This window comes from Armigeres subalbatus, chromosome 2 (assembly GCF_024139115.2).
Source record: "Armigeres subalbatus isolate Guangzhou_Male chromosome 2, GZ_Asu_2, whole genome shotgun sequence".
Classification (NCBI taxonomy): domain Eukaryota; kingdom Metazoa; phylum Arthropoda; class Insecta; order Diptera; family Culicidae; genus Armigeres; species Armigeres subalbatus.
The window spans coordinates 355,375,488-355,390,431 of record NC_085140.1 but is presented as its reverse complement, the minus strand read 5'-3'; the positions used below and the strand labels follow the sequence as shown (position 1 = coordinate 355,390,431).

Sequence of the window (14,944 nt, the reverse complement as noted above, 5' to 3'; positions counted from 1 at the left end):
TCAGTTCTACTCGATCAACCAAGTTCTGAAGGACTAAAAATACTAAAAATATGTTCTCGGTTATTCTGCCTTCGTGTGCGCGGCTACAATACAAACCAAGCTGAAGATGGCTGGGTCGTTGCCCAGAAAATTTTCGAATTTGAAATCATCGTGTTAGCCTCGTGATAAACAAATGCAGAAATGTTAGCTTTGATGAGGAACCTCAAAGTAATGCCAATAACAAAAAGAAGTTTTTCTGATGGTTCTTTCCAAAAAATTTCGAAAAAACTTCTGTTCACAGTTCTGAACTTCTGAACGCAGTGGTTCAACGCCCAACAAAATATATCCATGTCTATATAGAATGGACATTGCTTGACACAAACACCTCATTTTTCATTGTGCATCTAGAAATTGGAATCATATGCTTATTCAAGCGGATCGGTGATGGAGATATTTTAAAAGACCTGATTGATCTAGAAGATGCCGTTTATACCGCTCGAGAACGTTGGAGTACCTTAACATCTCGTTTTCGGAGAATTCTGGTTCACATGGTGCTAATATAATTATTGAATCGAATTGGGCATATAACGATGATGAGGGTATTGCCAAAGGCTTGGTTGATCTGTTAGGAAAAGTGGGCTGAACTTGAGAACGTTCTGGAGTACCTTCGACATCTCGTATACAGTAAAATTAGATTCACATGATGCGCGAATGCTTTTTGACTCGAATTGAGTATAGGCCGATGATGTGAACTTTGTTAAAGGCTTGGTTGATCTTTTAGTTATCGTGAGCTGAACTCAAGAACATTTTGGAGTACCTTGAACAGCTCGTATTCGGGTTTACATCATGGATTGGGTATATTGAGTATACAATTCTTATTTGAGCTGGCTCCTGTCAAAACGGGAACATTTCAAATGATGACACACCTATTAGCAAGATAAATCTGCATTGAATAGGCCTTTTCATGTGACACTGCCGAGACTGTACTTGTTCACAACCGCTGAACAGACCTGCAAACCCGAAGCTGTCACTTTCATAGAAGAACTGTCAATTGACGATAAAATTAGCTGTTTTTAAACGTCTCGTGAAAAGGCATATTATATTTTGTTTACCATGTAAGAGTATGCAATAAAACTTGCTCGTTGTGCGTTTCTACCTTCTATTAGGAAACTGATGCCGGGCAAAAATTGTAATAATGTTGCAAAATACTACAGCGGAAAAAATAAAATAAAAATATAAAACTGGATTCGTTTTCTTGATCTTGTGATTGATAGTCCTTCACTCTACCACAGCACCATTCAACACTTTGAAGGGACTGCATGTTGACTCGCCATAAAAACCATACGATTGTGAAGTTTTGTACTCGGGTTTCCTGCTACTTGATTGCACCATCACCGGAATAAATTGTTAGTTGTCAAAACGTTAAAAAAATGCTAAATCAAACATGAAAATACACTCAACTTATCTGTAACCTAATTTAAACAAACAATTCAATTTTGGAAGACGCATTGAAGTTATATGGTAAAAAATATGCAACTTAATGATTTTGTTTCGTGTAAGCAACATGCAGTGCAGTATTATTTGGTTGTTTGTTTCCAAATGCCAAACGCGTTCCTCATTGCAATGTTAAGGTCACTCCTGACGGAATCCAAGTTCCAAAGTGCTCGCGTTTTCGGGGGCACACCACTCGATTCAGAGGCGGCGCACAACTGTCATTTTTGTTGATTTAGCTTTGCTGCGTCGCAGCATGCGTGAAATAATAAAAATGACAGTTGTGCGTTGCTTCCGAATCGAGTGGTGTGCCCCCGAAAACGCGAGCACTTTAAAATTTGGATTCCGTCAGTAGTGACCTTAATGAAACATTAATAACAATTTGAACGTTTTGACATCTTGATGCAACTTTTTCGTGCTTTATTGTTTTTCCAATGCCTTTAATGAAACTGAATAAAACCAAGGCGCTTTTTGAAAGATGTTACGTGTGCTACTTGGGGTTATAAAAAAAAGAAAAAACGAAAAGTAGCCCTTCTTGCCTTCTGCTGAATAAATGGATCCTTTCAAAGAAGGGATAAAATCTTCCCTTGCCTTAAGCCGAACAAATGTCTGACTTGAAAAAAGAGCCTTATACTGAGAAAATGCGTGAGTTTTGAAAGATGTTACTAGAGTTTCCATTTCCCGGCCATTTTCGTTGTCCCGGGATTCGGGATGAACTTGTTATTATATCCCGGGAAATCCCGGGATCCCGGGATTTTTCGATGTTTCCTTAGAAAACTTATTTTTTGATTTAAAAACGATTTTATTCAATGTTCAGGGGTAAAGTTCATATTTTAGAAAGGCCAGATAATACAGATCTCAAATTGGAACTCAATTCAATTTTAATTTAAATCGATTCTTTCGAAATTAAACGACTTCAAGAATCAAATAATATTCACGTTTTTCTCGAAGGTAGAGTACTCTTTTGGAATATATGATCGCCGAGTCCGAGAAGAAAGGTTCGCTGGCGGTTGAAGTCGGTTTGACTGTTTGCATTGTTTTAAATATGAATTGGGTTTAGACAGTTGCTGGGATTGCATTCAATACCCTAGTGACGAAAGATGGAAGATGCGCAGTAGAATCGTAACCCATGTCAGGCTACTAATTGATACTTTTGCCAAGAGCTGCAGCTCTTCCTAATCTTGAACAGATCGCTTGCTAATTTATTTATTTATTTGTCCATCAACAGGCTTAAAATAGCCCCAATGATGTTGGTAATAATATAAAACAAAACAGAGATACAAATCAGGTCGGCAAATAGAAGTAAAACAAAATAAAATAGAACAAAAATAACAATCAATAATCTACATTCATCATCTAATACTGTTACGGACACCTGTTAGAAAAGAATGACGAAAACTTATGACGAAGCATATCACGTGTACTGTTGAAGTCGAACAACGGTGCCACTCTATTAAAGATCCGTTGTAAGCCACTAACTCCTCCTTGCAGGCCATAATTGGTACGTCGTAGAGGCAACCGAAGCATTACACTGTTGCGAAGCGTGCGTTGTTGAACGTTAATATCGATTCGCTCCAAGATGGCTTCACAATCGATTCGACCTTGAAGCGTATCAGCAATCGTCATTGCTCTTGCTGTATCTCTTCTGGTGCGGAGCAGCTCAAGATCTATTAAACGACATCTGCTCTCGTAGCTCGGCAACTGGAACGGATTCCTCAAGGGAAGCTTTCGAAGCGCAAAACGAAGGAAGCGGCGCTGGACGGATTCTACTCTATCAGAGCCATTGTTGTAGGCCGGGCTCCAGACTGCTGCACAATATTCCAGTGTGGAGCGAACGAGGGCACAATACAGAGACTTCAGACAATATATATCGGTAAAATTTTTCGCTGTTCTGAAAATAAATCCCAGCGTCTTTGAAGCTTTCTCGACGATATACGAGACATGCTGCTTGAATGTTAATTGCGAGTCTAAAATAACTCCCAGATCCTTCACTTGATTTACGCGCCCGATTGTGGTACCGTGCAGGTTGTAGGCGAATGTGATCGGTTGCCTCTTTCGCGAAAAGGTGATGACGGAACACTTGGTAGGATTCAGTGTCAAGCGGTTTAGCAGGCACCAACTGGCAAAGAGGTCTAGTTGCTCTTTGCAGATAGTAGCAGTCGGCGATTGATTGGATCAAAAGGAAGATTTTTAGGTCGTCAGCGTACGATAACCGGGGCTCTTTATGATCAAATGCGCATCGTTGAAGTAGAGTAGAAAAATCAGTGGACCTAGATGACTTCCTTGAGGTATACCGGATGTTGCAAAGAAGCAATCAGATCTGAAGTCTCCAATCGCTACCATCAGTTGTCGGTCCGACAAATACGATCTAAACCAGCGAAGAAGGTTGCCGCAAATACCGAATCTATCAAGTTTTGCTATCACGATGACATGGTCTATCTTATCAAATGCGGCGGATAGGTCGGTGTAAATGACATCTGTCTGAGCCCGTTCAATCATGTTATCGGTGATAAACGATGTCAGGCACAAAAGGTTGGTGGTCGTTGAACGTCCAGCAGTAAAACCGTGCTGATCTGAGCAGAGGTGTTGTTTGCAATGCGAGAGCAACGGTTCCATGATAATCAGCTCGAAGAGTTTCGACAACGCACTCAGCGAAGATATGCCTCGGTAATTGTTAACGTCACGCTTACTGCCTTTTTGTGTACAGGAAACATGTGGGCGTGTTTCCAGCAGGATGGAAATTCGCCGCTGGATAAAGACGAACGAAATAAGCGCTGAAGCGGTACTAATAAGCAGGAGATATGTTTCTTCAAGAACGATGCTGGAATCCCATCTGGACCGGGACTGTTCGATGATTTCAGTTGAAACGCAGCCCTGGAAATTGCATCCGCGTCCACATCGGATGTACCAAGCGTTTGTCCAACCAATGGCACATTACTAGCAGCGAGGGTGGCTTGATTATCACTTACAGCTTCATTGCTAAATACGCTAGAGAATTTCTCTGCGAAAAGACGACACGTTTCTTGGGTGGAAGTGGCTATTTCGTCATCCAGGTGCATCGAGGATGGAAACCCAGACTCCTTTCGCTGTTCATTGACATATTTCCAAAAACGTTTTGGATGAGAGCGTAGCCTACGCTGAATATCTTGCTCGTATTGGAAAAAAATCTTTGATTGGCTCGCTTGTACTCGTAATTGAGCCTGACGTAATGATTTCTAAGCGGTACTGTACGGTGCCTTGTAAACTTACGCAGGGCAGCTCGTTTAGTTGATTTCAGTTTGCGTAATGAAGTCGTTTGCCAGGGACAGTCGGTTTTCCTGTCTCGCACAGTCTTTGGAACATGTCGATCAATAGCGTAAGTTAAAATATTTGAGAAAATTCGCGCCGCAGTTTCGACGTCCTCTTGTTCCAGAATACTTTCCCAATCTAATGAAGACAATAACTCGTCGATACTTCGATTATCGGCTCTTGAGAAATTGTATGAAACAGTTACATCTGAAGCATTGAAATCATGCGCCGCATTATGAGCGATCGTCACAAGCAATGGCGGGTGATGAGCAATTGATTTTACCAGAGGGTAGGAACCTAAACTACGGACGGAGCATGATCATGATCACTGGCAAAACATAGGTCCAAAATACGGTTGTTTTCATTGACGACAGAATTCATTTGTAATAATGTGGCGGAACTGTAGCTGTCGAGTAGAGTCTCCGCACCTGCATGGAAAGTGCTATGTCCAGTGTCCGGGAATAAAAACCGGCAGGTGAAGATTTCAAAGAGATTTGCGGCAAATTGAAGTCTCCTAGCACGATAATTTCGTCGATTGTGCTGGCCGTTTCGATAATTGAGAAAATTGATTGACAATGAGCATTAAAGTACTCAACGTCCCTGGTTCTATCAGGAGGAATGTACAGCGCGCACAGAAAAGATTACGGTCACCAAGCTGAATTGTTATCCAGATCTGCTCGAGACTTGCCCATGCGGTTTTCGCAACGATTCGTGCATTCAAGCCGGTTTTCGCAGCAACCAAAACTCCACCACCTGTAGATTTCCGACTATTGTCACGGCAACGATCGCATCGAAAACTTCGTAGTCCGAACCGAACACCTGGCTGGAAATCGTGTTCTCATTGAGCCAAGTCTCAACCAGAACAATGACGTCGTAGCAATGGTCGGCGACTGCAAGGCGATAGTCTTCGACGGATGAGTTAATTCCACCAACATTTTGGTAATACAGCAGTAAGTTGTGCGGTAGACCGTGGCTGTAAGTTGAACAACAATCAGGCGGCGGAGGGTTCACTGACTTAATATACTTGCCTGCGGAAAGTGTTCGGAAGACCCCTTCACCTGACTCAAGCACAGGGCCGGGACGGCTGTTGGTCGCTGGCTGCAAGGGCTCGACTGTGATGAGTAGGCTTGGGGCTAATCTTGATGTTAATTGTTAATTTATCGTTATCGCCGACAAAGTTAATTGTGTTCAACGTAATCGCTTGCTGCGAAAAGATGAATCAACTCAGTTATTATCGGAGTTCGATAATTTAACGTAAGTTAAATCTATAATTTATCGATGGTATACAATTTTGGCAGAAGCCGAGAATTGGAAAACGATTGATTGCAGCCTGTTGACCAGAGTTGAAAAAAATTAGGCAGTGCATCGGGGCGGACCCCTTGTACTTGCGCATGTGCTGGAAAGTTTGTTGTACGAACGTCGACTGGAAGGACATAAATTGGATCAAGAATTGTTTTGGAGGCAAGAAGCTCAGGAAGACTGACTCAATGTTGGGCGGCGCGAGGAGATTAGCAAGGCGAATATCAGCTAGTGTGCACAACCTCGCTGTAGACGGGAGATGGGTAGGAAGCAGGCGCCAAATATACGTAGCTGATCTTGTACTGTAGATACTTGTCGTTTAATTAATAGAGAGCTATAGCTGCTGGAAAAAGTATCAGTCAGTAGCTCAGTCAGTATAGAGGAATCTAATATTTTTTGTGAAGGTGTTCTATTAACTATATCCGATATTTTCATGTATGTTCCTTTCTTACTAATTTAATAATAAGATGATATCGATCACAAAGAACCTTGGCTCCGTATATATGACTGAGCCTACCAAATAATCGAACTTGGGAAAAAATCATGTCTGCTGGGAGGTATAAAAATATGATATGAGTTTATCACCTAAATTAGGTTTCGCGTTCAAAACAAATAACTTTTGTAAGAAGAAAAATTACACTGTTTGCAAACCGGAAATGAAACAGAATTTTTGTCCAGCTATCCAGGGATTTTCAGGATTTCAAAATAATATCCTGAATCGGGAAATCCCGAATTTTCCTAAATCCAGGATTTTTGTCCTGGGATGTCCTGGATGGAAACTCTAGATGTTACGTGTGCTACTTGGGATTATAAAAAAAAGAAAAAACGAAAAGTAGCCCTTCTTGCCTTCTGCTGAATAAATGGATCCTTTCAAAGAAGAGATCAAATCTTCCCTTGCCTTAAGCCGACAAATGTCTGACTTGAAAAAAGAGCCTTATACTGAGAAAATGCGTGAGTTGAAAGAAGGAATCATTTCCCGCTTGCCTTCTGCCGAGAAAATGCAGCCTTTCAAAAAAGGATAATATCTCCCCTTGCCTTACACCGAGAAAATGCCCAAAATGAAAGAAGGAATTATATCCTCTCTTGCCTTCAGCTGAAGAAATGCATCCTTCAAAAAAGAAATCATGCCTTGTCTTTCCGTGAAAATGTCCTAATTGAAAAATTGAATCATATCCTCTCTTGTCTTCTGCCAATCATACCTTCTCTTGCTTTAAACCGAACAAATGCATTAACTGTAAAAGGAATTATTTCTGAGCCATATCTGGAATCATATTGAAGAAGGAAGCGTATACTTCTTTGACTTTTACATGATAAAGTGTGCTTTCAAAACATATGATTATATCTCCTCTAGAATTATTTGCATTACCTTTTCCACGTTAAAAATATTTTTTTTGTTCTAAAACACGTACAGTTTTGTTGCTCGAGCGATCTTGTGACTGATCCAGAGACGATGGTAAGTGCAAAAAGCAGATGTGATGGAAATTTATTGGGGACTACCAAATTTATTGTCCACGAGAAATATTTTCATATAAGGGAACGGTTCGCCACTTCATCTCACAGCTCCTATTTCCATCCCATCAAAAACAAAGCAATGGAAAGGAATTTCGTTTGTTTATTATTTTTGTGATTTTTTCAGCAGTGAGCACGCATGTTGACAAAAAGAAGCGACGAATTTGGTGCCGTATTTATTTGTTTAGCGATGAGATGGATATATGTACAGTGAGATGGAGATCGGAACAGTTCCCCTACATTCTCTAATTAAAAAAATGTTTAAAAACAGCATCACCATTATGATGTAAAAGCAAGAATTATTATAAATAATTGAACATATGTTGTATTTATACCGAAATTGATAATTATACAACTATTATGCCAAATGACCATTATGCCAAACGACCATTATGCTAAACGGCCGTTATGCCAAAAGACTTTATGTCATACACATGTTATTTGCCAAACTACGTTATGCCAAACGACTTTATGCCAAATGACCTACCACCATGGGAAGCAAGATACAAAACTTCCTATGTTTGACAGTACATCGATAGATTTTGGTCTTTTATGTGATTAAAAATATTATAGGCTAGATGTACCAGTTGTGGCTATAGCACCAGTTGTCGCACTAGTGCTTTATATGCCAAATGGCCAATCAAATCACCACAAACCAAGTTTATATCGATAAAGCATATTCATATGATACGATAACACCTTTGATTTCCTCCAAAATAAGCAAGTAAAGCATAATTGTAAAATTGATTTGCTTTAATTTTTGATGTCCTTGCACCAGTTGTTAATTAGTGGTCCCTATTTCTGGCCAGTCCCGTAAGAAAACAATGGGATTTGCCAAATAAGGAACCAAAATTAGTAAGAATAGTGCCACAACTGGTGCATGCGTTCCTATTATGGATTAATCAATTTTGAGGATAATAACAAATTTTATTAGAGTTTTCTACAGCTGTTCTAAGGAACAGGAAGTAAAACCTTTCGCTTGATATATAAAATCCACCCACATGCCTTTTACTTATTTTTTAAAAAATAGTTATTCTTATGTATGGCGACAATTGGTACACCCACCCTACATATTTGTTGAAATTTTAGACACGAAGAAGTTTTTCGAGTCGATGCAAATACGACATCTTATTAATCTTCTTTGTTGACATTACATCATTATTGTTGACTCGCAGCATGATCACTATAAAGTACTTTCCAGTTATAAACTGCAAGCACCATCTTTATGATAAAAAAATCAGGCTTCAACTAGCTTCAAGATCCACAGTGAATAAATGAACATTACAGTCGACTCTCTACATCTCGATGTTCTTTATCTTGATATCATTCCCTATGTCGATGGTTTTCTCAGTACCCTCAATCTGCATACAATTTTGCTTTGATTTCAATGTACACTGGTAGTATTTTCAAGGCTACTAAGCCAACTTGGGACAATAACAAACATTTCAAAAATATGAAGTGACATTTGTATTAATATAGTTTTTTATAGCAACAACCTTTTTTCGATCTAGCACGTATTTCAATTTTCCTTCCATTCCGCGATCTCTCATTATTTCTCCTGTTATTATCCTTCAATGGATGATGGAGATGTGGAACCATTATTTTTTCCTAGGTTCCACAATTCCAATTCATTTGATATTTTCGATACCTTCGTACATAGTTTACATTAATTTTATTCAAAAAATTAAAGAAAAGTGTTCCAGTTTAGAATGCAGAAAAACGCAAACGTTTGCAATAATATGTTTCACTTGCTGAAGGATTTCTGTTGTAATTTTGTATCCAATGGAATTGTAATCCTGGGAGTGTTCAATCAAAGAGATTTTTACCATTTCCAATGTTTCAGTAACCGAAAAGCTTTATTTATTTATTTAATTAGGCCGGAGTGGCCTGTGCTGAACATAAAAGTCTTCTCCATTCAGCTCGGTCCATGGCTGCACTTCGCCAACCACGCAGTCTGCGGAGGGTCCGCAAATCGTCCTCCACCTGATCGATCCACCTTGCCCGCTGTGCCCCTCGCCTTCTTGTTCCCGTCGGATCGTTGTCGAGAATCATTTTCAGCGGATTACTGTCCGACATTCTGGCTACGTGCCTGGCCCACCGCAGTCTTCCGATTTTCGCAGTGTGAACGATGGATGGTTCTCCCAACAGCTGATACAACTCGTGGTTCATTCGCCTCCTCCACGTACCGTCCGCCATCTGCACCCCACCATAGATGGTACGCAACACTTTCCTTTCAAAAACTCCCAGTGCGCGTTGGTCCTCCACGAGCATCGTCCAGCTATCCGAAAAGCTATCTAAATCCATTAAGGGAGCTCTTTGCACCTGTACTCACCTATTGTCGGTTTGTGTCCTAGTAAGGGAAATGTAGGGACGGTTGCTACCTTGTCAAACAATAAAGGTAAATAGCTTCAACTGAATACCGGTACCTTTTCGCCGAATGGCTTTTAGCGAAATTCCGTTTTGTGGAATATTGCATTTATTAGCTTGGCATTTTTCCAGTTGATAATCATTTTCTCATATGAGCATAGTAGAAAATGGCTTTGCCGACTCACAGCTTAGGTAAATGATAAGCTGACGCGTGTGCATGTGAAAACGCGTTCAAAACAAAAGAATTCTCGCTCAACTTTTCGAAAGGACCTAAGTAACATTTTTAACATGATTTAATTTGAGTACTGCAATCAAAAGTTTTCATATTGGTCTGTTGATTGCAATATTCAAATTAAATCATGAAAAAATGTTACTTAGATCCTTTTGAAAAGTTAAGCGAGAATTCCTCTTGCTGATATTCTGATTTACGAGTTTTTGGACGCGCTATGCATCGCTTGGGGCCCTCCTTAGCCGTGCGGTAAGACGCGCGGCTACAAAGCATGACCATGCTGAGGGTGGCTGGGTTCGATTCCCGGTGCCGGTCTAGGCAATTTTCAGATTGGAAATTGTCTCGACTTCCCTGGGCATAAAAGTATCATCGTGCTAGTCTCATGATATACGAATGCAAAAATGGTAACCTGGCTTAGAAACCTCGCAGTTAATAACTGTGGAAGTGCTTAATGAACACTAAGCTGCGAGGCGGCTCTGTCCCAGTGTGGGGATGTAATGCCAATAAGAAGAAGAAGATGCATCGCTCGATGCGTCAGCATATCATCGCCCTTAGTGTTCGTTCACTTCCACCAAGGAGTGTAATTGAAAAAATGGTTCAGTTTCAAATGAATGTGGTCTACTGTTTTGAAGCGATTTATGTGAAGTTTTGCAAATTGGTGTTATAGCCACGACTGGTACATCTAACTCTAATACTTTGTCCTCATTTGCAGAGGATAATTTCTTTATTTGTTAGGCACTCTGTGTTACTTGACCGATACTGTGCCGAGATCTACTGTGATATTCTGCTGTACAGAATCCACAAAGAATCTTTTTTAGATCTTTATTACTAATTATTGTTGTCGTTGCCAGTCAATCTCATCGTGAGTCCTTTGTGCCCGTTTGCAATGTCGTGTATCCAACGCAATGATCGTTGCATTGTTCGGTTGTCATTTATCCGGGTAACGTTGGAGGAATGCCTCTGAAAAGAACAAGATGTCATTTGAGCTGCGGATCCGACGACAGACGTGGGTTTTGTGGAGGTACTGGGAATTGAACCCATGACCATCCGCTTGTAAGGCGAACGTGTAGTCAACTACGCTACGGGACCCCTGATTAAGACAAATATGATAATTGTTATGAACTTTTCAAATTGCGATAGTTTGTATATTTCAGAAGTAAAACGCAAATCATGTCAACAGATGGCTATGTTCATTGATAAACATTGATAATTGATACATTTTTAACCGAAAACATCATCTAAAATCGACAAAGTTCCTAAATGCGCGGCAGGCGATCATTGTCCTATTCTGTTGCAGTTTGGGACAAACGCTTGCTGCGAGTTGAGTTTGCCCCAATATTTACAAAAGAGGACAACGTTGTTATCATTGATAAAGTAGTAGCTTTACATTCGCTGATTTCCACAATTATTAACAGCGATATTTATAATACGAAAAATATTTTAAGCTTTTAGTGGAATGTATTTACTTGTCATAAGACGAGTTTGTACAATTCCATTTAATTCCACTACTTTATTGTACCTTTGACAGATACGTATTTCGACCTCAATAATAAGGTCGTCCTCAGTGTCTCGTACTTGAGTCAAGTCAAATGGAATTGTCTCGTCTTATGAAAAGATATTTATAAGCCAAGCTACATTTTTTTGTTGCATTCGTGTATCATAAGGTTGGCACGTTGAAATTTTCATGCCCAGAAAGGTCGAGAAAGTTTCCTGTAAGTGTCTTTGTTTACGGGTCCGCCTCCCCCATTTTTGGCCCTTCATACAGCAGTGTGTTGAAGGCAGACTGATAATCAAATTTGTCTGCCCTGTTGGTTGGACCGTATGCAGAGTAAGACTCATCATCTTGGTTTGAGTCTATAGAATAACTACATAGATACATACAGAAAGATCGAGACAATTTCCTAACTGTTAAGGGAGTCCCCAGCCACCTTAAGCATAGTCTTACTTTGCAGACACGCATTTTACTGCACGGCAAAGGAAGGCCTCTTAGACTTAAAGAAGTTTTCGAAAATTAGGTGGCCCTTACAAACCTTTTATTATACCTGGCAGGCGGACCCCTTTAATGAAGGGATTATCTCCTTTACCTGTCTTGTACTGGACAGATGCATACATTTGAAGAAGGCATTACCCTTCCCTTCGCCTTATACCTTGTTTCAAAGAAGGCATCATCTACATTCTACTCCTTTCGCCTTATACCGGGCAGACGCTTTGTTTTTTAAAGAAGGCATTATCTACTTCTTTCGCCTTATACCGGGCAGACGGATCCATTTGTAGAACCATCCTTTTGCCGTATACCGAATAAACGAATGAATGCATTATCTCCTCCCTTCGCCTTATACCGGGCAGACGCCTTCTTTAGAAGAAGGTATTATCTACTCCTTTCGCTTTATATCGGGCAGACGCATTCACTGGAAGAATCTTTCTTTCGCCTTATACCGAGCAAACGTGTCCATTTCATTAGCATTAGCATTGTTACGGTGTAATTCGTAGATTGGACACTAGTGACACTCATGTTTTACTTTTGAGATCCTTATCTAGAATGCTATCAGAAATCAAGAAGTGGAGTAGTCTTTGTTTCTAGTCTTTAACAAAAATAACAAAAGCATGAGGATTACTACTCCTGGCCACGCCCATCTTCACCGTAACTAGGGAGAGGAAGGAAGTGTTGATGTGGTACTTACTTAACAAGTGGCCACCGACTTAGCGACACTCTCATAAATACCACGGAGTTGGATAATGAGGATGGTATTCGTTGGGTCAGGATTTGCCTGTAGCTGACAATGTAAACGTGGTAAATCTTACCCCGTAACACACCACATAAGGGTGTCAACCCTGCGTTACGGGTCGAGCCAACGTGTCCATTTCAAGAAGGCAATATCTCCCCACTTCACGTTATACTGGCCAGATGCGTTTATTCAAAGAAAGTATCGCCTTCTTTCATTGTTTCAAACCACAGTATAAAAGAATTTAGACCGGATTACAAAGTAATAGCCTCGGTAATAGCATCATGGAAATAAGTAGAATTCAATAAATATTTCAATGCCGAATGACTTTCGTTGAAAAAGTACATTACGCGAATGGCGTTCGGTGAGATGGAATGTCGCACCACGAAATGTCTCTCGGCGAAATAGTATACAACTCTAAAATCATTGTGAATGTATGGAAATTATGCATAGCAGCATTTGCCGATATTGTTGGCTATCATAAATTTCCAATCAATTTTCTTACCCTAACCAATTCTTTCATTCACGATACATTATTTAATTTTTACCATTTCAGATCCAGAAAAAAATGACTGAAATTATTTCATCGGAATTATACGTTTTGAATTTGTGATACAGTTTGGCTCGGCAGTCAATACTTGTTCGAATTCCAGAGACCAGTCATAAGTCTCTTCCTCCTACCTGCCGGCAAGTTACCGTAAGCGGACCCGCCGCGCGGTCACTGGCTGAGTGCTGGTGGCAGTGGCGCAACGAGGAAGGAAAAATTATTTCAACTCCCTTTTTTGGTCGAAATTATAACACACGCACGCGAACATCATAAAAATGTCACTCGAGAACAGTATGGACGAGGAGGAGTACGGTGGACCGGAGTTCGACACACCACCACATTTATCGATGGGAGCGCAGAAAAGGATCAAGTTGGAAAGTGATGTCCCGCCGATGGACGGCCTGACTAGTAGCAGTGGCAGCATCAATGGAACGGCGGCGGGGGCGAACAGCTTGAGTGAATTGTTGCGAAGCATCAAAAGTGGCTTGGACATGCGCGTCCGAAGTGAGGATAGTGCTGCCGGTTCGAGCGGCGTCTTCGGTGTTGACCGGACTGGGGGAGGGATCTACGGCAGTGGGGTCAGCAGTGGCCTGAATAATAACAGTGACGCTATTAACAACAACAACAACAATTCGATCAAGACCAAGCACGGCGAGGTGGATGAGGTGAAAATCAATGAGTTTAGTAAATTTCTGGGTGACAACGAGAAGGATGATAATGTGACGACGGTGATAGAGCTACTGCACGGTAAGTTTTTATTTGCAAACGTTTGCTATTTTTGGGATATTCAGTGTTGTGGGTGGGAAAGTATGGTTGAGAATTAATTGTTTACCTAAAATACTCTGATTCTGGCTCAATATACGTTTTGTTTTTTTTAACTCGGTGACATCGGAATAAATTAAACTTCGAACAAAAATGATATAAGCCCATTAGCTTGTTATCAGCAAAATATTTTTCATCTCAGCATGGTTTATTGATATCTCAGCAAACACATGTCGAATACGGAAACAGAAGATGCTGCCAAAATAGATATTTTAGGGCACAATCGAGTCATGATTAGTTACATTGAAGAAAACTATGTAATACCTATTGATGGATTAATCTGAAATACGATATCTGTGAGGTCAGCCCAGATTGTACACACTTAGTTTTTATTTCTGCAGCTCGGAAAAAATCCGTAATGCCGTGCGCCAGCAAAATAAAAAACTAATATTTCAGCAGGTTTGTTAGCTGATTTTCTGCAAAATGTTTGCTCATTTTCAGCAATTTTGACAGAAATCTCGGCAAAAAACATGATTGCTTGGGCACGGCTGTTGGAATCTCGGTAAAAGTTTAACATTTTGCTGAGATCCCGGTAAAAAATTTAACTGTGTAAATACGCTGTAAATACGCAAATTGATGTTTGAGAAAGCTCTTACGAGCTCGACCAGAATTGATTATTGGAAATCAAACTCAAACAACTAATGTAATACTGGTTTGGCTCATCATCACACTAAAGTAGCTTGTACGCAG

The 14,944-nt window shown here is 40.4% G+C and overlaps 1 protein-coding gene across 3 annotated transcripts in view; it reads left to right on the top strand.

Annotated features, from left to right (window-relative positions):
* LOC134212942 (uncharacterized) overlaps positions 1-14,944 on the top strand; it is a 184,473-nt gene that overhangs the window by 15,557 nt on the left and 153,972 nt on the right. For all 3 annotated transcript variants that reach the window (XM_062691314.1, XM_062691315.1, XM_062691313.1), the window contains exon 2: positions 13,442-14,179. In XM_062691314.1, the coding sequence (XP_062547298.1) occupies positions 13,708-14,179 (472 nt within the window). In that variant the 5' untranslated portion in view covers positions 13,442-13,707. The remainder of the gene's footprint in view (positions 1-13,441; positions 14,180-14,944) is intronic.